At 34.2% G+C, this 27,089-nt stretch overlaps 3 protein-coding genes across 4 annotated transcripts; 1 reads left to right on the top strand and 2 right to left on the bottom strand.

Annotated features, from left to right (window-relative positions):
* Positions 1-1,594: 1,594 nt before the first annotated feature.
* Positions 1,595-3,661, bottom strand: LOC114386650. Its single transcript, XM_028346685.1, has one exon. The coding sequence runs from the start codon at positions 3,484-3,486 to the stop codon at positions 2,299-2,301; it is 1,188 nt and encodes a 395-aa protein (XP_028202486.1). The 5' UTR covers positions 3,487-3,661; the 3' UTR covers positions 1,595-2,298.
* A 5,314-nt stretch (positions 3,662-8,975) lies between these two features.
* LOC114386874 lies at positions 8,976-12,072 on the top strand. The gene is made up of 3 exons (XM_028346936.1): positions 8,976-9,253; positions 10,419-10,543; positions 11,284-12,072. Exons 1-3 carry the CDS (start codon positions 9,082-9,084, stop codon positions 11,572-11,574), a joined length of 588 nt encoding a protein of 195 aa, XP_028202737.1. The 5' UTR covers positions 8,976-9,081; the 3' UTR covers positions 11,575-12,072.
* Positions 12,073-12,941: 869 nt separating this feature from the next.
* Positions 12,942-17,402, bottom strand: LOC114386959 (mitochondrial thiamine diphosphate carrier 2-like). Of its 2 annotated transcripts, none has more exons than XM_028347042.1 (8): positions 17,166-17,402; positions 16,902-17,063; positions 15,637-15,753; positions 15,292-15,403; positions 14,880-15,007; positions 13,638-13,790; positions 13,367-13,504; positions 12,942-13,217 (listed from the first exon to the last, which is right to left on the bottom strand). In XM_028347042.1, the coding sequence occupies exons 2-8, from the start codon at positions 17,019-17,021 to the stop codon at positions 12,999-13,001; spliced, it is 987 nt and encodes a 328-aa protein (XP_028202843.1). In that variant the 5' UTR covers positions 17,022-17,063; positions 17,166-17,402; the 3' UTR covers positions 12,942-12,998. The 2 variants fall into 2 exon arrangements, with proteins under 2 accessions (XP_028202843.1, XP_028202844.1); XM_028347043.1 differs by having other exon boundaries at positions 16,909-17,063; positions 17,166-17,401.
* Between the last annotated feature and the right edge of the window lie 9,687 nt (positions 17,403-27,089).

Below are 27,089 nucleotides of genomic sequence, written 5' to 3'. Positions count from 1 at the left end.
TCTGCACTAGAACCACAATCCTAATTCCTATCAGTCTCATCTCTCAATTTCTAAGACAAGAGTATGATGCATTGAGGGTTCAATTTCCCACTAGCTATCCCTGGTTGGTTCCTACTGTAATGCTTGAACCTCTATTGTAAAGAATGGCCCATTGCAGAAGGCTCTCACTATTGTGGGAGTTTGGAGAGAGTCAAATACATGAACCCGATCAAAGGGGCAGTTTCAATCATGGTTGTTAAACTCGTCCAATTTTGTGCAAACTCACGAGTCTGCTCTGAGTCCACGAGTTTATGAAAACCCGAAACGGCGTCGTACAACAACTCTCGAAAATGACTCTCGCAACTCTGTCTACTCACTCACTCTGCCTTGTTCAAGCTACTCACCCCCGAAAATGACTCCCGCTGAGTTACTTGCATCGTTGTGGTCATCGTCATCGTTGCCGTGCTGGACTGCTGAGCTACTCGCGTCGTGGTGGTCCTCGTCATCGTTTGAAACTTGAAAGCCCTCACTCATCGAAAGCCTTCATTTCATGACCTAGCTCCAAGCTTTGCTCCATGATGCTAAGGTGTTTTCTTTCTCAAAGCTTCTTTGTTAATTCATTTCTATCAATTGAAAGTTTGAAACGATGCTTATTAAGGGAGTATTTGTTAATTGAAATTCTGGCAATGCTATTATTAGCTTCATTGTAATGTTGAGTTTTGGGTTTTGTTGCTAAATTAAAGGAGTATTTGTTAATTAAAATCTCTGTTAATTTAAAGTTTGAAACAATGCTTAGTGTTGAATTTTGGCAACGCTAAGGTAGTCCCCCGAACATGGTCAAATTATTTGTTAATTGAAATTCTGGCTTCATCAAGGGTGGGTAGTGAGTTTTGTTGCTGCCTTTTGAGCAATGGGTTTTGTTGCTAGTACACTTTTACCCTTTGCAGCTTCATCAAGGGTGGATAGTGGTGGGTTAACTTAGTTGTTATCATCAGAGTTCCAAATGCTAGAAAGGAATTCATCCATGTTCATAGATCGTAAGCTCTTTCAATTCTTGCAATAGAACTCATCAAGGGTGAGTGAGAGTATTAAGTTTTGTTTGCTTAGTTGAGAAAATGTGGCTTCTGGTTCTTGCAATAACACCTCTTGATTTGGTTGTTGGAGAGACATGTGTGTCGATAAAGGTGTTAATTCTTGGAACAACCTGCCATAAGCAACAACTTTTGTCTCAACAAACTTCACAAATCTTGAGATGTAAAGTTCTTAAGAAATTGAAGTGCATCAAATCAATAACTTGATTCTAATTTTCAACAATTCTGCATGAATTTTTAACCAACCCACCTTTCCCCAAAAGAACATTAAAGAAAGAATAAGAGAAAATAAAAATATGATACAAATTTGAAAGGAATATTAATATTTTTTTATTTGAGTAAACTCTTATGAGTTTACGATTCGATTCTACGAGTCGAGTTTACAGAGCCTCCACAATTCTACGTAGAATCATGAGTTTAACAACCATGGTTTCAATGACTTGAACATTTGAACACCAAGTCATGAAGCAGAACCTTGGCATTGGCATTGCAACTAGGCTCACCCCAAGCCAGCACTTCTGCAGTAAACGAAAGAATGCATTACCAGTTTCAACTATTTAAATACATTACAGAATTCTGAAAAGCAAGCTAGAATAAAACCTAACTTGGGAATATTTTTCAACCTGAATACAATTCAGTTTACAGCCACCTACATCTAAAAGCTTATATTTTATAAATAAACTAAACCAATACAATCCATGAAGAAAGAAAAAAACTAATCACATAAAGTTAAATATTAACAAGTTCTTGCAGCTTGATATGATTTCATCATATTGCAACATTTGGACATTCACATATTTTCAAGTTTCTCCAACCAAAGAACTTGTCTTACATCTACCCTAACATATTGACATGACCAGTTGACCACTATGCTGCAAATAAGGGCATAACTTCAATTGAATCATAATTGAAGCTTCTCCCCCAAAGGTCAGAAGCTTACTTCAAAGCACCATTTTCTAGATCAAACCTTATATAAAGGAACTGCAAAACTGAAGCAGGAAATCCTTAGTATCCTCTCAGCCACAATTATCCATCTCAAGTGACCATGACCATACAAACAACAAAAGTAAAAAGCTCTAGCCTATAATGCTGTATCCGAAAGCTGTTATATGATATATTTCCCAGCTAAACGTCTGAAAAACATATCAATCACTCAAACTTAGCCTTCACTTGACATTATTTCCACTAACATGGAATAAATTAAATATGGACCTAGATATTTTTTAAATTACACTACGGTTAAAGGAGCTGCACCATCCTCCTTATTTCCATGACCACTCATTTTTCCCTGGTACAGCTTTAATAGTTCCGCTTCTTCCTCCTTAAATCGCATCACATACTTTTCAAGAAACTCCTTATCAGAAACAGCAAATGGGACAATCATGCTGGCACTCTTTTTCCTCAAGCCTTTAGCGACTAAATACTGGACAACAAGAGCCCTTGGAATGATCCTTCTCTCCAAACTAAATCCAAAAATCTCTGGCTTTTTGGCAAGGGCCAAAGAATCCCAACCTAACTGCTTAACCCAAAATCTCATTACCCGATCAATCTTATCTTGGGACGCTAACATAAAGAGGGGCTGCCTCTTGAACATACCAATAACCAATTCTTCAGACCAACCCCAGCTCTTAAAGACATCAACTTTAGCTTCCCAGTGCGATTTCGGAACAATCTTTTTCGCAAGCAGCGCCAGCCCGAACTTCTTCTTGAAAGGCTCAAACCCCATTTCCTTAATTTCATCCAAAGTCTCCTTAAAACCAGAACACAAGATCACAGAAAACCTTTTCTGTAACAAAAAGGCGATGACGGAGTCCGTGGCTCCCTCATCAATCAACAACATCACATTCCGCGACGCACGACCGGAACCAAAGAAATATCCGCAACCACGAATGCAATCCATCGTTTTCTTATCGGATTCAAGGAACCTCCGCACCAACTCATAGGAAGGAACAATATTATTCTCGAGGTTCGCATACAGGATTGTGGGGCTCTTAGTCACCAGTTCCACAATGTCGGAGCCTGAGGCCCCTTTGGAGCGTAAAAATTCAAACTTTGGGAAAATCCTTTTGTGGGGGTCGCATGTGAGAACATTGGGTGCTCTTCTAATAATGCTGATTATCTGGGTGTTGGAGAAACTGTGGCTTCTGAATAAGGCGATGATTGAATCGGGTTTTTCGGGGGTTTTGAATTGGGTGAACTTGGAGATCTTGAGAGCGGTTTCTACGGAGAAGCCACAAGTGCTTACGAGGTAGGAAACCTTGAATGGGTGGTGCTGTGAAGTGGTTGAGGTGTGTTTCGGAGTGAGTGATGGTGGGAAAGTTTGATTCGATTTCGGGGTTTGAAGTTGAAGCAGTGGTGTTCTTGTGAGTGAGTTCAGATAGAGAAAGGGTTTGAAGCGTGGGGAAGGAAACATCATCTGAAAGGTGTTTAAGGAAGTGTTCTATGATTTCAGAGTATTAAGGCAACTTGGTGAAGGGAGCATCGAAGCTTGCCTTGCTGATGGGAGTGGGATATTAACCCGAAGTGACCATGAAAGGGGATGTGTTTTAGGGTTTGGACGGAAAGGAGGGTAGGTCTCCCTTGGTGTAATGACAATTTTGGGTGTTAACAAATTTTTAAATTATTGTCAACTTTTTTTTTTCTCTTCTAGCATTTATTTTTCTTATTTTTCTCTCTTATGCTAAGATTTTGTTTGGTAGAGATATAAAAAAGAATAAAATGTGCATAATGATTGATGAAAGAAAGTAAAAAAAAAATAGAAAAATAAGGTTATTATTGAAGAGAAAAAAATAAAAAATAAATGAAATATTTGGATTAAAATGATTTGGTAAATAGGATAAGAAATAAAACGAATTTAATATATACACAAATATAGGTTTAATTTTTACAATTTAAGTCATTATATTTAAATTAAAAGCTTTTATGAATTTTTAAATCATCTTCTATTTAGAAAAGAATACTGGTAATATATTGTATATAAGAAATTTATTGATATTACACCTTATTTCTTTTTAAATTTATTGTTTGGACATTGGATTTGAATATTTATGTAAAACTAATAATTAATTTGGATTTGAAATTTAAGTTTTGATATATTTTAATGAAATGATTTGACATTATATCTATTCTATTTTTCTTGAACTTTTTACATTTTGCTAGATTTGGATTTGTATATTTTGAGGAATTTTGATAAATTTTTAAATAAATACAAAATGAAAAAAAAAATGCTTCAATTTGACTTTTGTGATGAGAAGTGAGCAAATTACAAAACCAGGTAACTGTAGATAAGTAATAAAATAAATTATAAATATACATCAACTGATCAACAACCTCCCCAACCCAGGATATTGTTTTGTGCCACCAGTACCAGACTGTTATAAACGTTAGCAGCCCCCTACAGAGATTCCTTCCATTTGCAAGTTGGCACTCTTTTTCTGGAAGCCTTTTGTAAGTAAATACTAGACAACAAAAGCCCTTGGAACGATCCTTTTCTTCAAACTATATCCAAAAAACATTGGCCTCTTGGCAAGGGCCAAAGAGTCCCAACTTAAGTGATCAACCCAAAATCTCATCACCTTATTAATTTTATCCTCGGACGACTACATCAAGTGGGGGGACCTCGTAAACGCATGAAGAACCAATTCTTCAGACCAACCCCAGCTTTGTAAGGCATCAACTTTTGCATCCCACCGAATTTTCGAAAGGGTCCTCTTAGCCAACAATGCAATCATAAAATTTATCTTTGAGGTTTGAAATCCCATTTCCTAGAGTTCATCCACGACCTCCCTCATGCCACAATACACAATTATGGAAGGCCTTCTAAGTAACATATAGGTGATGTTGCAGTCCTTGACTCCATCATCAAGCAACAATCTCAAATTTTTCGGCACATTATCATAACCACGGAAATGTCGACAAGAGAGTATACAATCAATAGTTTTCTTATCAGATTGAAGGAACCTTCTGACCGATTCAAAGGTAGGGATTATGCTATTCTCGAGGCTTGCATACAGGATTCTGTTAGCAGCAGTAGAAGCAGGAGTGAAGATTCACCACCTGCACGTGATTGCATGCATGACCATGGGTTCGTTAGTTAGTTAGCCTAAGCTATTACGAAATCGTTAGAGCCATTAGGGTTGTTAACTCTCTGTAACCACCATGAACGCATTGTATAAAAGCTTTACCATATTGGAATAAAGGCAGAGAATATTATCAAGAAAAGCTTAGTTTAGTAGGAGGAACCTTGACCTCGAACCAAGGCATTTCATCTTCTTCCCCTCGCTCGTAACAATTGGTTCGACCTACCCTCCTCTATGCTCTTCAATGGCAGATGTCGCACCTTCCGCCGCCAGCCTGGACCGCCTCGAAGCCGCCATGGCCAGCCTTGCCTCCATGGATTCCGTTCTCCATGGAACTCACCTTCGACTTGACGCGTTCCACGCATCCATGCTCTTCAAACTCGATCTCATTAGCCAGCAATTGGATACCATGATATTCCGCCAACGATCCCTGTTTCCTTCATTGGTGCCGCCACCACAATTGCCGCTGCTGCCGCCACTACTGTTTCCTTCTTTAGCCCAACCACCGCCGTCGCCGCAACCATTGTTTCATTCTTCAGCGCCGTCGCCAGCTCCTCCGTCTCGTCCTCACGTGCCTCCTCCTCAGTTCACACCACACTCTGACGTTCCTCCTCCCCTTCCTATGCTGCCTCCGATTCCATACCCCGCACCCAAGCCACCTAGTCTCGCACCCAAGCCAGCATCACTTCCCATGACAGCTTCCTATGGAAGCTCTGTAATGAAGCCACACATGCTCGATCTTGCCGCCTCCACCTATTTTCGTTTCCGACTACCCCGTTCCTCCTTTCTCAATTTCTCTCCCTCTTCTCTTTGTCTCTGTCGCGAACCTTCTTGGACTCGTCATTCTCGTTGCCGTTCGCGTCTTTGCCCCTCAGCCTTTTGCTCTGCCTCTCACCGGTGTCGACGCCCGCCGCCACACCCACCACCATGTCCCCCACAACCACCGAAGCCACCGTCGACACAGTTCTGCGCTTCACCTTCACCGCAGGTCAGCAACTAACCTTCTCCACCTTCACGTATGTGATAACCCTCGCGGTTATCTTTGTCCGGCCCAAACAAGCCCATCAACAATACAACTTTACTCTTGTCCCTATTTTTTTCTACACTCTCCCCCTGTATTTGCTTGTTTTACTGCCCAACCTTGAGGACAAGGTTGTTTTGAAGCAGTGGGTGTTGATAGCAATTCAGCAACAGAACACAAGCCATTTCAGCAACCTCACGTAGGTCATAACAAAATTAGTTATGCAATGTTATGCAATAGTGCAATTTTGTTAGGCAAATATTCTCACTAGCAGACAAACAATTATATGTATAAATAAGCACTAAGTGAATGGAAATGGTAGAGAAGAATTATGAGATACTTGTTAGTGTAGTTTAACATAGCTAGCGTAGTTCATATTCATAACAGATTTTGGGGCTCCTATTCACCTCCTCCACAATGTTAGAGCTTGAGGCACCTTTAGAGCATCAAAACTCAAACTTTGACCAAACCCTTTTGTTGGGGTCACAAGTATATCTATCTATACCTTTTGACAATGCTGTTTATGTGGGAATCAGAGAAACCGTGGTGGCTTTTGAAGAAGGCGATGACTGAATTAGGTTTTTGGGTGGCGTTGAAATGAACTAGTTTTGAAGCCTTTATAGCGGTTTCTAGTGAGAACTAGAGATTGTTTATGCGGTAAGAAACTGTGAATGAGTGTTGTTGAGGAGTGATGGAGCAGAATTTGGAAGAGAATGTTGATAGAAAAGGCCAAAAGGGTTTAGTTTTGGGGTTGGAAAAAGAAGTGATATTGTTATGGTTCTCTTTAGATGGAGGAGGTGTTTGAAGAACTGGAAAATAAACATTTGAGCTATGTGCTTAGGGAAGAGAATGCAATAATCATCGATTATCAAAACCTTGATGAAGCCGTGAATGCACACCTTCTAAGGGATGTTAAAATTTAAATCAATAAAAAATAAAAACCAAAAATCATTAAAAAAATTAAAATTGAATTAAACCAATTTCTTCTACATTTGTTTAGATGATTTTCTTTTGGAATTGATGAGTGTTGTTGGATGTGTGATTTGTGTTTTTTTATAAAATGTATATCATTTTTATTTTAGATAACTTTTTTAAGATGTGTTTAGTTTAAAATAAGTAAAAATTTAATAAATTTTATTGTAGAATTTTTAACAAATTAATAAGTTTCATAAATTGTTATTAGTAATTTTTTAATGTAATTCAATTTAAAAGATGAAAAAAAATATCTAAATTTTAATGAAATGATATTTTAGTAAAATTTATAAAAATCAAATTGAACTAAACCATAAAATATTAGTTTAGTTTGATTTTAATAGCCAAAACAAATCAAACTGTATATCTTTTATAAGTTTGATTTAGATGACTTTTTCATTAATAGTCAAATCAAACTGGGTCACAAATATCTCTATATCTTATTATATTATGGAAGTGCTTACAATTTTAATGATGAATCCTTGATATCTAAAAAAGAAATAGAAATGTTGGTTTGGGTAGAAAGTATGATTATAGATAATTGAACATCTGTAATTAAAATAGTAAATTAAATTTGCTAAATTTTAAAACTTTCATCATATTATTTATAAAAAAATTATTTAATTCTTTTGAGAAATAAAAATAAATAATTGCAATACTTCTTCCCAATTTCATGGCTTATTACGGAGGAGTGATTTAACATGTGAAACTAATAAAAAAAGACACTTTTTATCTAATGAAATACTGAAAATTTAGTATCTTTTTTTAATCTTACGTCTCTTTTCATCATTTTATAACTTAACAATATATTTTAACTTATAAATACATTAGGTTAAAATGGTTTTTTAGTCCTTTAATTTATTTTTTAGATTTAATTTAGTCTCTTAATTTTTTTGTTTAATTTAACTCTTTATTTTTTAAATCAATTCAATTGAATTCTTTAGTCTAAATTGTAAGTATTTTCTAAAAAAAATGAATCAATTTTAAAAATTAGAGGATCACATTAAAAAAATTAGAGGATCAAATTGAAACAATTTTAAAAATTAAAGTACCAAATTTCACATACAAAAATTAGAAAAACAAATTAAATCTAAATAATAAATTAGAAGACAAAAATTAATTTAACCAATATATTATTAATTAATAATATTACTAAAATACATTGTACAGAGTGTGGAAGATGAATTAAAAAATGACAATAAATAGTTAAATTTGTCTGTGGAGGTGTGAGGTGCTAATAAATTAATCTTAAAAGATAAAAATTTAAAATTTAATATTAGAATCTACAAAAAGTATCACAAATTAATCTGATACATAATTTAATAAAAAATTTATTATTAAAATTTATAAATTAATGTTTAATTGCTTCACAAAAATTAATGTTTAATTAGAAGACAAAAATTAATTTAACCAATATATTATTAATTAATGATATTACTAAAATATATTGTAAAAAGTGTGGTAGATGATTTAAAAAATAAAAATAAATAGTTAAATATGAAAGTGTGAGGTGCTAATAAATTAATCCTAAAAGATAAAAATTTAAAATTTAATATTTGAATCTAAAAAAGTATGACAAATTAATTTGATAGAGAATTTAATAACAAATTTATTATTAAAATTTACAATGTTTAATTGATTCTCGAAAAATCTAATTTATTATCAAACTAATTCTTAAATAAAATGTTCTCACAACTTTAACAACAAATTAATTTATCGTATTAGGCAATTAAATTTGTATCTTTTATTTTTCAACAACCAATTTATTACTGCATCAAAGATCGAATTTGCCTATTAAAAAAAAAATAATGTGGTAGAGCTAAAACGTGTACACCAACAAACCAGGGGGTTTTGGAAAAAAATTTCTTCTCTCTTCAGCCAACTTTGGGCTTACGTTACAATAAAAGAACCACAACGCGTTTGGCGTCATACCACAACGATGGGTCAGGCATTTCGTCGAGCATCTGGAAGAATCCGAGCAGCATCCGAAGCTGACACGTCATCCTTCTCCAAGTCGAAGACCGCCGTCGATCGCCAACCTCCGCCCAATGCTGCCGCTGACAAGGCGGCGCAGATCCCAAAAGCCGCCGAACAAGACGTACTTCACACCGGTATGTCTTTCTCCCTCTGTAGGTTCAAGGTTTTTGGTTGGAAAATTAGGGTTAAAGAATTGCGAAAAACTTTCTTCCTTTAACATTATTTCGTTCTGGGGAAACCGAAAATGTTAGTTGGTGCCTTGGAAATTAAGGTAGCTAATGAGTTTTATCCTGAGATTGTGTTCTACTATGTTGTGGTGTTTGTGAATGTCACTCTTCGGTTTAAAGTTTTGGTTTTGGAAATATTTTTACACCTACAATGGTTAGGCATGCTTACTTCAGCTGAAAATGGGGTAGTGAAAAATTTGGGGGAAAAGTAAAAATTTAGGCGTTGCTTCTTACTCCATCGGCGGCAGTAGAAACTGCTTAGTTGTTACAATCAAATTGTTGGACAGTGTAAACTGGAGTGCAACACAGTTTCAATTCCACCTCGCTATTTTTGGCCCTTCCTTATCGATATGAAATTGAACAAGAATAGAAGTAGATTTTCAATTCTTCATCCATTTCCACCCTCTATTTAGCAATAACCAGTGAACACCTTTTGAGTCACTTGGTATCAGAAAATATCTTCTGTTTTCTCCGTTAACTACAAAATGTCACTTTATTCTTACTTTGTTTGTTTCTTGTTTTTAAAAGCTTGAGTAAGAAGTTGTGGAAGTGGAAAATGAAACCAAAAAACAATAGAAAGTTGTTTTCTTTTAAAACAGGAAGCAGAATGAAAACAATGTGACATTTTTGTGATTATAACCGAAAGCAGAAAATGAAATTAAAATGCATTTTCTCAAACCTAAAAACCCAAGTCTTCCATCCCACTCCATTTTCATTCTGTATTTCCAAATTGCCTGCTGGACACGTACTATTAGATTTTGTGGTTTTACTCATTGTAGCAATTCTGGAAACAGCCTCTTTGCATATGCAAGGGATAAGGCTGCGTACAATGACCCCCCACCCACCTCCCCCCTCTACCTTTGCATACTGAGGAGCCTTCGAGCTTTGGGGTATGTTAGTTACTCATTGTAGCAATTATTTTATCCATGAGGCTTTACTTCATGTTAATTTGTCTGTTTGCGATAGGCATGCATAGATATTACTTATAATTCTGGTGTTTTTGTGAGGTTTTGCAATGCTACTATGATAGTTCACTGTGGTTGATTGCAATGTTATTTGTTCTTGGCTTAAGATGATCGTCCTAGAGTTAATACGGACAACATCCTGGAAGAAAGAGATCCCAAATTTGATGCTATGCTTGGTCAAATGGTTGGTAGAATTACATCAAAGCCTGGGGGAAAACCTGAGATGGGTGAGGTGAGTTTATGGAAATTTGCTTTTACACCTTATGTACAGTTGAAGTTGATGCAGAAATGTCATTATGTTGTATGTAATGTATAACTCCAGCTTTTGACATTGTTTTATTCTTCACCCTTTACCAATGAAACTCTATTAGTGTTGGATACTGAGTTTTTTTGTTAAATGTTGGTCTCTGTAGTCTTTATTTGAAGTATATAATGGTATTATTGACATTGAAGATCAAGGAAATCTTGTTTTTGTATATTGGCTTGTTCATCTCCTGTAAAATGAAAGGAAATTCTGCCAAAATAATTCTACCTTTGACTGTATGTTGGGGATTGATATTTGCTTAAATACTTTGTCATGCATACCTTTATGATTATATACTAATATATCTTTAGAAATCTTATACCAATGTTTTTCATTATCAATCAATGTTGGAATGGTTTCTGACATTTGTAATGCTCATGGTATTAGCATGGTGCCATTGGAACTTCACAAATTTGATTAATCTTTATGTATCTATGTATGTCTGTCTGTGTGTGTGTGTGTGTTTTGATGAGCTTATTTTAGAGAAGTAATCACTTTTTTTAGCAGCTTCCTAACTTCCTAAGAGATCTCTTAAAGAATTTTTTTTCCTCAAAAATAATATTACCAATGACAGATGCTGTTTCAATGCTCAATGGCTTTACTTTTGACTTTTTAGTGCATATTTTACTAAGACAAGCTCACCTTACAGTTAGACAATATTGATACAGGCCTTTGTGGTTGAGAAGTTTAATAGGCCCATGCCCAAATTGCGAAACACAAAACCAGATTTTGGCCGTAATGAGGAGAGGCCAGTTCCTGCTGGCACTTTGAATGTAGCACAGTTGCGTCATATCATCCTTTTGCATGAAGGCAAGGCTGATGATTACAATGGGCGTATGGATGCCCACCAGATTGCTGAAAAATTTCGGGTCAATGTTGTTCAGATTCAGACAATCTTGCAATTCTTATCGCTACCTCCAGAAAATAGCAGTAAAGACAAGAACAAAGCACCAAGATGAATAATAGCTTCATTTGCATTGCTAACTGATTCTTGTCTGAAAAAAGGCTGTTCTAAATGGATTTGAAGTGTGGTCGAATTTTGCCCACTGAAAAATGTAGTTCCACAGAGAGAATGCCAAATGCCAAAGGTCTTAATTGACCTGTAGTGAACTATGTATATTAGATAGTGCTTGTGCAGCCTCAATACTTATATTTTCAAGGACATCGTGATATCTACAATCGAATTTGTACTTGTGACGGAAATTAACCCCGGAGAAAGTGAGTTGCAATAAGGGTTTTGAAACCCGACGGCTGAGTTTTTGTTTGTTCTTTTTTCAGTGCTTCGCAACAGTTAATAAAACACGAGCCAATTGAGTTTCGGCCTTGTAAGTTGCAGGTATTTGTAGTTATGTAATTTCTTTTAGATTTGCGGACGATTAGACTTGTTCCTTACAGGGGATTCGTGTTCTCAACTTCCCTGGTTGAGCTTTAAATTTATCTGAAAGAGTGTCGATTAATAACTTATCTCTAGTCTTACATTAACATCCAGGCCCTTCAGGAAGGTTAATTTGGATTGTTTGTGGCAAAGTTAGAACCTTAAGTGTTCATTAGCACGGTTAGCAAAACAACGAAATATTAGATCAGGTTAGACCCTAACATGTCTCACTAACAGTGATACCATTTTATGCATGCCATGACAAAAATGCCTTCATAAACAACCTTAAGCACTATAAAAATCTTGACGCTGTCATTGACTAAGTGCATGTTTGACAAATACTAAAAATTAATTTCTTCCTTTTGACACGTTTCAATATAAAATTTATAATTGGCATAATTTGAATAAAAATTTCAAAAATGTTTGATTTTCAAAAATAACTTCATCAAAACTCTATCCAATTTTAACATAATCAGACTTTCTTAGGCAAGTCTGAAACTAGAAAAGCGGTGGATGTAAATTCTAAACCTCTAAATTTGTCAAAATAAAGCCGAAACAGACAGGTATTGAACCATTTAATAGCATGTTTGGATAACACTTAAAGTCAATTTTGACCCACAAAAACTACGGTGGAATTTTTTTGGCTTCAACTTGATTTTAAGATTGGTTTTGGTAGAATTGAAAGCTAATCCAAACACACACACAGATAAATTTGGAAGTAAAAAACTAAATCACGTTAGCAAGAAAAACCACCTCAACAGCTGAACTGCACCGCCATTCAGTAAAAGGAAAATAGATGTTACCCTGCTAGATCTTAGCTTTCATTTTGACTTCTTATCCATCTTAAAAGAGAACTAGAATCTTATCCACTATTGCTGTAGTTAAATTATCATATACCTCGTGCTTCCTATCCGGGGGGGGGGGGGGGGGGGGGGGGGGGATTAAGTTGACTAAAAAAGAATGAGATTAAAAAAAAAAAAAATCCCCTTCTTCCCCTTGGTAAAAAAATCAAGTTAAAAAAGATTCCAGCCAATCTACTGTCAATTCATACGCAACAAATGTTACAGCACCAGCTGGTGCAGCTTTAACAGTTGATGGGACTATCCCCTTATATAGACCAGCCCAACCCTCCATCTGTAATATTCTTTTCACGGCATCTAACATATTTTTGTAGGCACGATGTTCAACCCGAGCTCCATATCTTGGATGTCTTTGAAGACCTTCAATCTGTAGCAAACAAAGAATGAAGATTCATAATTGTATCCGCATCAAGTCATGGAAACTTGAGGACATCATTTAATCAGCATCAGGCCAACACAAGTTTACTTTTTTTTTTTTAAATGGGGGGATGAGGGGTTCAACATTCTAAAATCTACCTGAAATCTTTTTTTGACCACATCAAGTGGATGACAGACGAGCTTGGCACATGTTCCAGCAGCCAACCCACACAGGAAAAGCTGAAAGCTAGAGAGGCTTTCTGCAGTAGGATTTGAATATTGACGATGATTCCACGCCTACAATTATTCCACATAATATAAGCATATTATAAGAACAGGTATCAAAGAATTGCTCACTATAAAGTAAAAGTAAAGCATTCATTCATCAGCTCTGAAGAAATCCAACTAAAAAGAAAAACTGAAACTTTACCATGGTCCAACGTTTAAATGTATCATAGGTGCCAAATTGTAGACCTGCATATGGTATAATCTCAACTAGGGTTGGTGACAGTCCAGCATACAAGCCTCGGAAGCCACGAGTCTGCAGAATATCAACTAATGCTGTCCTCATGTTTGGATAAACCTAAGTGATGGGAAAATATTAGCATGACATGGTTACAAACAAGGACCACAACAGCCTCAAACTGTCACTAAAAGCTAAAATTATATAGTCAAGGGACAACAGAGGTTTTTCTTTTTCCCCAACTCTTTGCAACATGAAACACAAAGAATGCTCAGTACTGAGATACAATACTACACTGAATTTGAGGCTAGGGTCATAATCTATATTCTATAAAACCATGTCATCTGTTAAGATCAATGCTAAAGCAACCAATTATGAATGCCTCTTCAATGCCGTTGCAATGAACAGTCATGCTGTGTTGCCAGTCTAGGCACTTGACCAGCATATTTTAGGGTTTATCATAGCTTCTTGATCATTAAAAATCATACATGACATAATCTGACAAATTTTCGGCCATTCTGTGTTCTACTCAAGGCATTTCATCAGCAAACTTGAGGGTTTTACAAAACTTTTAGACCACTAAAAATCATACATGATACGATCTGATAAATTTTTTGATGTGAAATACCATTATTTAATCAAGAAGCAAAGGTGAACACTTCCCACCCTACAATTGGCAAAATGAATGATCACGAAGCAACTACCCAAAAAGCTTAGGTTGTTAGGTAAAGACACATAAATGAATTCTATTACATCTCTAATACTCCCCCTTATGCAGGAGTCCTTTAGGCTTGAAGCAAGGACGTTCCAAGCACACCTTTCTAGTTTCTAGTATTGAAATTCAACCTTTTTATTGGAAGAAAGTGGGTAGCAAGGGCCAAGGATCAAACTCTAGACCACTTGATCATAGAGATTCTAATACATTGTCATAGACCAACTATCCCAAAAGCTTAAGTTATCAAGTGAATACACATGAATGGTTATATCTAACATCTATAGCAAGAAGAATAAAATAGCACAACATAAACATAAAACTTTCAAGAACAATGGACTGAGCAAGAAGCAGAAGTAAATTGACAGGAGGACAGTGTTTAAAAAGCATGCCAGCAATTTCCGTCATTGACCTTCACAGTTCACAACACTAAAACACATTACAGTAATTTACTTCAAAACTATCTTGTAACATTGATCATTTTATAATGCTTATACCTTCGGTTCACCCTGGGAAGCTAATATGGTTCGGAGAAGATCAAAGGGATATGACCCTACTGTAGCAGCACACCCAGCTAATGCTCCACTCATGTAGGATAGATAAGGGCTCAAATTAATGTAATTCTCTGCAGCAACAGAAAGCAAAGCAATGAACAAAATAGACCTACAACAGGAAATTGCCTACTAATAAATATCTCAAGATTGCACATGGACACAGGTTTTGATCTGGCATATAAACAATGTATACATCCATTACATACATATTTAAGTTTTAACTGATAATGATGTGGAAAACCAAAAAAGAAACACTCAGTAGGCAGACACCTAGGAGATAAAGTGTAAATTCATTTTGCTCATCCAACTAATATGTTAGGCCACTGATTAATAGTTGAAATGCAAAATAGGATACCTGTATTGGAAGAACCAGAGGCAAAAGTCTTCAACTTGTGTAGAACAGTAAATTGTATAGCTGTATATGGCATAACCATGAGCAAAGCTGGCACATTGCCCCGCCAAAAACCCTGTCATATAACAGATAAGAAAGGTCAATACAGATTTTTTTTCCCCAGAAAAAAGGTTGACAGGAAACTTCTGAAAGACGTATTAAGAATTCAAGCATTATCAAATATGCTGGTCTCACCAACAGCCGATTGGTACCCTTTTAAGAAATATAAGAATCAGATGCAGATTACTAATAGAGAGAAGTAAAGTAGGGTTAAATTAAACAATAGTTATAGAAGCTGGGTTACCCTACCCGTATGCCTTCTTCTCTAAAAATATCTTTGGTTGCTTGAAGCATGCCAGTATATTTTGAAGGTGTAGACAAATCCTTGCATAGTAAAGTCCATGAAGATGTGGGCTCTAGTTGAACCTGTCAATAAATGTGAATAACAATTTATTTCAGCTCAGTGATCACTTTGATAAGGGGAAGGCTACAATGAACAGCCATGATGAACCCAAGTACCCTAAATCTCAGGCAAATCTTAAAAGCATTAACAAGTACACACATACAACTCAAACTGTAAGTAACCCCATCATGTCAAAATCAGCCCTCCTTACCATAACCAAGCCCAGTATTCACAAAGAAAGACATTCACACTCGCACACCCTAGATGTTGACTCTAGTGTATGTTATCTTAGAATAATTTAACCTTAAAAGCTAGCCCATGAGTTGAGGACTATCCCCTACTTAAATACACTATTTTGGCCACGTTACTAATTGATGTGGGATTTCCAACTCACCCCTTCACATCAAAGAATGAATATCTCGAACTGAAGTTTACAAGACTGAACATGTGCAATGGTTCGATAAACTTGACAACAACCACTTAGATAGGCTTAGTCAACATCTAAAAATATGGATTCCAGTCTATCTCGGTCTCAAAAGCTAGCTCGTGAAATGAAGGTTGCCCTCCACTTCTGACCATATCATTGGTTGATGTGTTGTGGACTACCCATACTTATATATGCTGTTTTGGCCATATCATCAATTAAGGCGGGATGTCCAACTCCCCCCACACGTTGAAGAATGGACATCTTGAACTTATGGGAATAAAAAGAGCCTGACTAGGTACTGGCCGAGCTCTTTGACTGTAGAAAAAGAAAAAAGGAAACTAAAAAATAGAAGAATATAGAATATAATAATGAATCGAAATCAAATAGAAAAAAAAGAGATAAGATAAAAAGTTTACAAGACTGAACATTTGCATTGGTTCGATAAACTTGACAAAAATCACTTAAGATAGGCTTCTACAACATCTTAAAATATGAGTTTTATTCTAACTCAATCTCAAAAGCTAGCTGGTGAAACGAGGGCTACCCTCTACTTATATACTTTATTTTGACGTCGGGATCTTCCTCCCGCATGTCATTCATTCATTAAACAGAAAAAATCACTTTTAAAGCAGAGAAAAAAGTATCCCTAAAAGGAAAAGACTGGGAATAAAAATAAACGATCGGATGAAAGAAACCATAAATGCGAGTATGAGTAAAGTGCGATGAAGACAGTAAGACTGAAACCTGGAACCTAATCTTAATAACATCGAGAGGTGACGTGATTGTCCTGGAAATGCCACCGGAAATAGCTCCAGCAGAGGCATCAATCGCGGCACGCTTCAGTTGGCTCGGTTCCCCCTCCATTGCCGCCAAAGTAAAAACCCTTCCTTTTTTTCCAACTATAACCTGCAACATCACACACAAATAGTAATGATCGTGAGGTGAAACGTTAGGATTTCCGTTGAATTCGGAAACGGCGTGGAATAGAGAGAGAGAGGGGTAGCGTACCGGCGAGAGAGGACGAGGAAGGAGGCAATGGAGAAGGGAGGGGACATTGGAGGTTGTAGAGAGAGAAAGTAGTGAGAGAAAGGGAAAGGGAAAAGGCGCTGTTGTGTTGTTTGTTGCCGCCTAGTTTTGATTGGGAAGATTTTTGAGGGCGGCGAGTTTCTCCGCCTCTGTCTGATCAGAGGCGTTGCAGGAATTTAGCAGTCTCTCAGACACAGAAAAACTAATAATATTGATAATTATTAGTAATAAATAATAAATATATTAAATAGTAATTAAAAAATAATCAAAAACACGAGATCGTGGTTGGTTTTGTCTGAAAACGAAACACAAGTTTCTGGATGGGCTGAAATCAAGTTTTTTTTTTGGTCTCTCTCAGCTGCTTTCCGTTATTATTCTAACCAATTATCCTCTATAAAGAAGAAGATGGAGAAGATATTTTAATTAATTTTTAATTTTTTTTATTTTATTAGAAATTTATTTAAATATTCAGTAATTAATTTTTTAGTAGTTTTTAATATTTTTTAAATATTATTTTAAGTAATATTTTTTAAAACGTCACTTCAAAAGTATATTTTTTTAAATGATAATTTTTAATTTCTAAATTTTTATATTTTTTTATTTTTTATATATTTATCAAATTTTCTTATTTGTCTTTTTGATAAAATCATGATTTTATTAGTTTTTTTTATTTTATACTTTTCAGTTATTTTAATATTTAATTTTATTAAACATTTATAATTTAACAAAGATAATTTTTTAACTTTCAATTAATTTTATCAAATATAACCTACAAGCTTTTCCAAACATGCATAAGATTAGATTCATATATTTTCAAAAACACTTTTCAATTAACTTATCCCGCACAAAAACATAAACCGATTCTAATTATAATTGATTATAATAATTAAATATATATATAACCAACCATGTATTTTTTAAAACAAAATATTATAATTAAAAGGTAAGGAATTGTTCAATTCTAAGGTGATAACAAAACAACTATCAATATAAAAGCTATGCACAAAAATCTATTTGTATATGAAATTAATGTTTGTTCATGAAGTAACATGTTTTTGTATTTTGTGTAAAAGTACTTTTGAAGTTTTCAAATGTTAACACAAATTAGGAATGTAAATAGATTGCACCCAATTTGTAAAATAATTCAATCTAATTCAATTAAATTTTTGTGCGTTGAATTGAATTATTAGATTAGATTAATTTTATTTAAGTGAACTTAATTAAAATTGGATTGAATGATAGGTCTAGAGTTTTAAACCCAACTAAAACTCAATCCAACCTACATATAATAAACAAACATATAACAAAATACTAATTGTATACTAAATACTAATATAAAAAAATCCTAAATTAAGTAAGCAGTCATTCAAATTGAATTCATCTTTTCTTTATTATGTACTTTAAGACTTCTATGTTTTATAATTAGTGATTATTGTTGACTTAAGTAAGTTCTCTAATCTTATTGCACAAGAGGAATCATATTGGAGACAAAGATCAAAAGTGTTCTGGTTAAAAGAGGGTGATTTAAATTCAAGTTTTTCCATTCATATACCATCTCAAGGAAAAAAGCAAACTTTATTAGCTCTCTTGACTCGTGATGATTGGACCATTGATCATGGTGCTATGTGCTATGTGTTCTATTGCAACCTCTTATTTCAATAATCTTTTTGCTGTTGACAATAATTGTAATGACATTTTGTCCGTCATGAATAACATTTTTCCTTTGTTTCCTCTTATTAGAATGTCTCCCTTCTTAACTCCTTTTTTTTTATATAGGAATTTAAAGTGCTCTTTTCCTAATGAGTTTTGATTAATCCTCATGTCCTAATGGCCTAAACACCCAGCTTTTCACAAAAAAAATTGGCATTTTGTGTGGCCCTGAAATTTTCAAGTCAAGTACTACTTGGCTGGAAAATGGATCCTTTACTCCCCAAATGGATCCTTTACTCATCAAGTCAGTAACTCAGTCCATCCTAACCTATTGTATGAGTGTGTTCCTCCTCTTGGTTACTGTTGAAGATGAACTCTAAAAAATGATGAGTAGTTTCTGGTGAGACTCCAATTCTTAATCAACAAAGGGCATCAATTGGCTTAATTAGGACAAGTTATGCATGAAGAAGGAATACGGAGGAATGGGTTTTAGAAATCTTCACTCCTTTAATTTTGCTATGCCGGGGAAACAAGGTTGAAGATTCATTTTCAACCAAGATACTATGGTTTATAAAGTCGTCAAAGTTAAATATTTTTAAATATTTTTCTCATGTGGATTTTTTGGATGCCAATCTTGGACACAATCTAAGTTATGTTTAGTGTAGCATTTATGCTTCACGGGTTGTTGTGAAACAAGGTTTGAAGTGGAAAATTGGAAATGACCAATCTATCAACATTTGGAGAGATAAATGGTTAAATTCTGTGAAAAATCCTTTCATTTCTGCTACTTCATCTCTGGGCCAAGAGAATCTCAAGGTCAGAGACCTAATTGATCCTTCAACTGACTTATGGAATTACAATATCATTGAAACTAATTTCAACCAAGATGACATCCAAGCCATCAAGGCTACTCCTTTGTTGTATCCGCGAGAAGAAGACAAGTTGATTTGGAATTTTACAACAAATGGCACTTACAATGTGCGGTTTGCTTACCACTGCACCATGGAAAACATCCTTAATAATCACCATCTAAGAGTTGCTGGGAATTGGATGAGAATTAGGAAGCTAAATATCCCACCAAAGATCAAGCACTTCCTTTGGAGAGCTCTAAGAGGATGTTTACCAACCAGACAACAACAACAACAACAACAACAACAACAACGCCTTATCCCACTAGGTGGGGTCGGCTACATGGATCAACTTCCGCCATAATGTTCTATCAAGTACCATACTTCTATCCAAACCATTAATTTCGAGATCCTTTTTGATAACCTCTCTTATAGTCTTTTTGGGTCTTCCTCTGCCTCGAATTGTTTGTCTTCTCTCCATCTGGTCTACTCTCCTCACTACAGAGTCTACCGGTCTTCTCTCTACATGCCCAAACCACCTAAGTCTATTTTCCACCATCTTCTCTACAATAGGCGCTACTCCAACCCTCTCTCTAATAGCTTCGTTTCTAATTTTATCCTGTCGAGTCTTACCACACATCCACCGCAACATCCTCATCTCCGCTACACCTACTTTATTCTCATGTTGGCTTTTGACCGTCCAACATTCTGTTCCGTACAAAATCGCCGGTCTTACCGCAGTCCGATAAAACCTTCCCTTTAGCTTGATCGGTACCTTTGCATCACATAACACCCCCGATGCTTTTCTCCATTTCATCCATCCTGCTTGAATGCGATGATTCACATCCCCTTCAATTTCCCCATCATCCTGTATTACAGACCCAAGATATTTAAACCGTGTGACTTGAGGGATAATATGGTCTCCTATTTTCACCTCTGAGTTAGAAACCCTCCTTCTTTTGTTGAACTTACATTCCATATACTCCGATTTGCTTCTGCTTAGGCGAAAGCCATGTGTTTCTAGAGCTCGTCTCCAAGTTTCCAACCTCTCATTCAACTCCTCCCTCGACTCTCCAAGGAGGACTATGTCATCTGCAAAAAGCATGCATCTCGGCGCTATCTCTTGGATTTGTTCCGTGAGGACATCCAGAATTAAGGTAAAAAGGTAGGGGTTAAGGGTTGACCCTTGATGTAAACCAATTGTGATGGGAAAATCGTCTGACTCTCCACCCTGTGTCCTAACACTAGTCGATACCCTATCATACATATCTTGGATAGCTCGAATATATGCAACCCTAACCCCTTTCTTCTCTAGAGCTTTCCACAAAATCTCTCTAGGCACTCTATCATACGCTTTCTCCAAGTCAATAAAAATCAAGTGCAAGTCTTGTTGGGCCATGCGATATTGCTCCATCACCCGCCGTAATAAATAAATCGCTTCCATGGTCGACCTTCCCGGCATGAAACCAAATTGATTCTCAGTAACTTGAGTCTCCTTTCTTAATCTCCGTTCGATCACTCTTTCCCATAATTCCATGGTATGACTCATGAGCTTGATTCCCCTATAATTTACACAATTTTGTATATCCCCCTTGTTCTTATAGATTGGCATTAACGTGCTTCTCCTCCATTCCTCCGGCATGCGTTTTGACCTCATAATTTCGTTAAAGAGTTCGGTGAGCCACTCAAGACAAAAATTAATTTTGAAAGGAGTCCAATTTCCCCATGACTGTTGCTTTTGCCTGAATTACATGGAGAATGAATGGCATATTTTCATTGCATGTGATACAGCTCATTTTTTTTGGCAATGTGCAGATTTGTTAAATATAATAGAGCCATTAGCGAATTCAGCAGAAGGTTTTTGGGAGCTGATTTTCAATCTTTTGGACACTCAACCAGATCATACAATGAACAAAATATCCATTATTTTATGGGCTATTTAGAAAATCAGGAACAACATGATTTGGGAGAACACCAACCCGGAACCACCCATTGCAATCAATTTGGCCATGACTTTCTTTTCTGAGTGGCTCTTGGTGAGAACAATGAATCACAACAACACCTTTCAAGCTCTCTAGTCACCCACAAATTGGTCTCCTCCTCCGAATGGCTACATAAATGCAAGCTGGATCCGGCTATTTTCCTGCAGTAGCTGAAGCAATTGCACTTCAAAAAGGCATCAAACGGGTTCAAGCACTGCATCTAAGCCGTGTCATTTTCCAAACAGATAAAGGATTACTTTGGATTTTGGTGAAATAGGATTTTTCAGATTTTAATTCCATTTTAGCTCATTCAAAACATTCTCTTTCCATTGTAACCAACTCGGAGGTGAGCTTAGTTAACAGGCAAGCTAATCTTGTGGCTGATAAACTAACTAGGACATCAAGATTTCATGGTGGCTCTGAGGATTATGATTGTATTTCCATACATGATTAATGAAATGAAATAACTACATTTCCTCTTAAAAAAATAGTTTGAGTTGTAAAACAATGTTATGTTTTATAAATAATATGAGATGTTAAGTAAGTTAAGTTTTCCCTCCTTATTTTGTGGATGCATATTTCCTTATGGATGCGATGGACTACACATTATCTAGAATGTGAATATTAAAATAAGATTCATGAAGTGCAAATAAATTTTTGATTTATATTATCATATCAAGTAAATTGTATTAGACCATCTAGCTAGCTAAACGATAGCATGTAAAATTTATAAATTTTACAGGCACGCTTAGTAGCCCACCGGGAACGTAGAAAATGAATGAACCAATATTACATTTAATCTAAATGCAAAAGCATTATTAAAAATAAGAAGTAATCTTAATGGAACATGAACAATAGAAACTGAAATATGGAGACATAAAATTTCTGTAAAAGAATCTAAGCTTTGTCACCAGTCAAGTAAATGTCTTTAGCACCATTTTCCCATCATTTGGGAGTCAAGATCGACGTTGGCATTGCCTTCTTCAATGTTATGTTTGAGTTGTAAAACAATGTTATGTTTTATAAATAATATGAGATGTTAAGTAAGTTAAGTTTTATATTTTATCATTAAAAATATGTTGTTAAATTAATTAGTTTATGGTTTGTGGATCTAATTTTTAAAAATATGTCTTATTATTCTTGAGTTTAAGATTTTTTTTAATTTGAGATTTAAAGAGGTGAGAATTTTTTAATTAATCCATTGACCAATTCAATTAAAGTTAAATTTGAATTAAAAAAAATAATCTAATTCAACCTAATCTAATCCAACTAAATTTAATTAATAAATTTAATTAAAAAATAAACAAAATTCAATCCAGCTTCTTACACCCGTAATACAATACACCCGTAATACGAACATATTATTAGAAGGTTGGGAAAGTGTGTTCCCAAAGATATGTTAAAATGTCATTGGCACCATATATATGTTTGGAGTTGGAGGAGACAATTTCAAAAAATCAACAAAATCATTCCCTTAGATTTCAGAAATAATGAATTCATTTGTTTAAACTTATTTTTTTTTTAAAAATACCTTTTTAATAAAATAAATAGTTTGAGTGTTTTTTCATGTGTTTATTTAAATTATTTTTTAATAAAAAATATTTTTTTATTATTTTAAGTAACAAATTATATCAACTTATTAAAAACACTTTTTTTTAAAAAAATATTTTTTAAAAATAACTTTTTTTAAATTTAAGCAAACTCACCCAAAATCTTTAATGTGAGTGCTTAAATAACCAAAAACATGAGATTTGACTAAGATTAGCACTGGACAGTATTATAATTATTAATATTATTTAATAAATTATTGTGTTCATCAGTACAGCCCTTGGTTTGAGGAGTTGCCATTAGGTCCAGTTCTAATGGCATAACATTCATAGTCTCTAATTTTATACGGGTCTGACTTCTTATATACATAAAGGAGTATTTTAATAATGTCTTCCTCTCTCTCTCAGATTGACTTGTGTCGTACTATTCTTATACAGTACATATTCCTTCTCATGTCTGAGTTTGACTAGTAGACTTCTATGTTAAGTGATAATAAGAAGCTTTTGACAAAATCAAATCATCCAAATACCATATCTTCAGATACAGGAAGGGACAAATACAAAATAAACTAATTTTAAAATACACGTAATACCAGCTAATGTTTGTATCTTTGAATAGTTTAATTGGTTTGTTGGCGCTTTGGCGGTAAAAGTTCTTATTTACTTAATTCTATCACTTTGTTAACATTCAATCAAACTGACTATAAAAATCGATACGTAAGTGTTAGTCTATTCTACACAAACTTTTCTTACAAATTGAATATGAAAATCCAAAAGTAAGTTATAAGGTTTAAGATTTAATTCTTGATTTAAGTACGTAATTACGATTTGAAGAATCATTTTACTTTAAAACTGGTCCACCCAATAATAGTGAGACTATTGAAGTGTCAAACAGAAGTTCTAAATATTCCCTGATTATAAAAACATATGGGAGAAAAACTTTCCACCTGGGCCAGTTTGTTTATAATAAAAAAAAAGTTTATTTATTTCTATAAACTTTTCGTGGTTTAAAATTTAATAGAACTTCCTTAATAAAAATAAATAAATAGAACTTCTCAAACTATGAGATCGTTCAATACGGTTGTTCCATTATGAACCCACTCCATGTGACAGCGCATGACACTTATAATGACGACCGTATATTGTGTTATTGAATATTGAGACGATATTTATGTTTGAAGTGGAACAATTGCATTTATGTTTGTAGAATTAATTTTCCTTTTTGTAGAAAAATCTATAATGATGACGGGTTGAAAAAATCTTCCACAAAATATTTGTGATGATTAAAATTGTGACAAAATTCATAAGTCGAAAAAATCTCAACTTATACACTTGCAAGTTGATTACACATAAATAATTAATGTATTGAAATTAAAATTAAATTGTCTATGTGATATTCGAAATTAGTTATTGATAAAATAATTCTTTCTCATAAATTAGAGAATTAAGATAAAAAATAAAATACTTCCAAGTTTTAGAATGTGGTATTCATGGATTAGTTTGTTTAAATTTATTTAATTTTAATAAAATAAACAGTTTTTTGTTTTTAGTATGTTTGTTTAAAAAAATAATTTTATGTTTATTTTAAGAAGTAAATCATTTTTTAAATAAAATAAGAAACTTTATAAATTCTTTTATGTGTTTGTCTAAATTGATTTTACTTAATTAAAATAATCACTTTTCGGTATTTTAAGAAGTAAATCCTATTTGTGCTTTTTTTAGTTTAAATAAACTGGTCCATTGCTTATTAAAAAACTACTTTTTTTAAAAGCGCTTATTTTAAAATTTCTTTTTATGTTTAAACAAATTTACCGATTGTCTTTAATTTGAAGAGTCTTATCCTTGTTATATTTCATGTATAATTCATATTTTTCTTTTTCATAATTTATGATTCACTTAAGCATTAAAGTTTTTTGCCAAGTATTTCCACCCCATCTTTGATCGGTAGTGTCATTGCTAATGGACAAGAAGCTATTTTTTTTTTTTTCTGCCAACAAGACAATAAGCTCTTTGACATTATTAAAATATCTTAATCCACCCCTTAGATATATAGTATAGGGTTAAGGATGGCCAACCTGAACCGAATCAACTTGGGTTGGTTTATGTTGAAACTTTATTTTCTTTTATCCTATAGACACTATTAAAGAATTAATCATAATTTTTTTTTAAAAAATCTTAAAATAAGAAAATTGGTTCAGTTAATGAACTTAACCAAATTTTAAGAGATTTGTTAGAACAGTAAAGCTTCATTGGACTTTAATTTGGACGAGGGATGCTTTTTACTACTTGGTTTTGTTCCCACTTTGGATGTTTGGTTTGAAAATCTTTTGAACTTGACAAAGAAACACCGGAATTGATCTATCCATTGACAGTAAAATACTGGCGGGTGGTAAATTCATTTGAAAACTAGAGGATCCATGAAGCATACTCGAGGCTTGTAGTCAATGGTTGATGACTTTGAGTTCACTGTGCATGGCTAATTAAGCTTTACGTTAAGCATATGATAATGGCCAATTCTTTTTGTTATAAAGGGAATTGGTCAGCAATTGAAATGCAGAAAGGGAAAGTTGAGCACATGCAGTACTATGCAGATATGAATATAGTGGTCCTTAATTAAACTGTATTGAGAAATTGAGCTAGTAGTGGACGAAAAGAAAAAGAAAAACCATGAAGCAAAAGGGGTAATGGACCCATATAAAAGCAGCTCCACTATTGGAGTAATAGAGCATTGACCAAGTTAATGTTGTACAATTGTAATTGTCATGTCAAACAGCAAGGAAGGTACTCAAGTAGGTATGAAGAATCATCTTATTTCAATTCTACTTGGCAGTTTCAATTCTACAGGCGTCCTGCAAAACAAGCTACAGCTAAGAAAGGTTAATGTAATTAAGAGACCAATTTGTAAGACTGGCACTATGTGTTTATTGTTTTAGATATTGAAATAGAAAGATAAAGAAGTAGATTACATAAAGCAGTAGTTTAGATAAAGCTTGATTAGCACTGTGTTTTTACTATTTAAAATGGCTTCACCTTGTGTTATGCAGAATTGGTAAATTAATTTCACCCAATTCCAAATCCCAATGGTTTTAAGCTATAATAAACTTATAAAGAAAAAAGAAAGAAATGCACCATGAACAACAGACATCACATTCTATATAAGCATGGTATTTGTAAATCATTAGATGATTTAATTTAATTTATAAATCCCTGAAGAAAAGACAAGTGTAAAAGAATTGTTTGAAAGTACTTTATTGCAAATTAAATGGAGTTAGAAGTAGAGTAACTGAGTAATAGTAAGCTCCAACCATCATAGGTACAAGAAAATAAAGTACAACATCATCTGGCTTATAATTCATCTACTTTATTACTAGTTTAAAATTCAGAAGATTTGAAATGGTTGTGGTTTAAATTGATCATCCCCTGATACAAACACATGTTCACCTTTGACAACTTCTCCTTTGTTTGTAATCCTTAGTCCTATGTTTGTAATGATCGATCATTAGTAGTTTAGCATCCACTAATAAGATACCTGTAAAATTTACATTAAATCTAGCAATAAGATATTTATACTCTTACAGCAAAAAGGAAATATAGACATCATATTACTATATAACTAAATTAAATACAAGAACAGAAGCAACCAAAAGAAATAAATTGTTCATCAATCTACAAGTATACAATTAAAGAGCATGATTACAGTTAAGTCAAAGGCAGATGAAACAAATTATTTTCCTTATACAATATTAATTGTTATGGAATAGAAAATATAAATAAAGAATATGCATATTGTAACTATTCAATTATTAGAACTTGTATGTTCAAACTTCGGATTCCCTACCCTCTCAAACTAATATTTACGTATCCATTCAACAGTCTTAG

The sequence above is a fragment of the Glycine soja genome, chromosome 15, assembly GCF_004193775.1.
Source record: "Glycine soja cultivar W05 chromosome 15, ASM419377v2, whole genome shotgun sequence".
NCBI classification, from domain to species: Eukaryota; Viridiplantae; Streptophyta; class Magnoliopsida; order Fabales; family Fabaceae; genus Glycine; species Glycine soja.
This window is presented reverse-complemented; position numbering and strand designations above follow the sequence as displayed.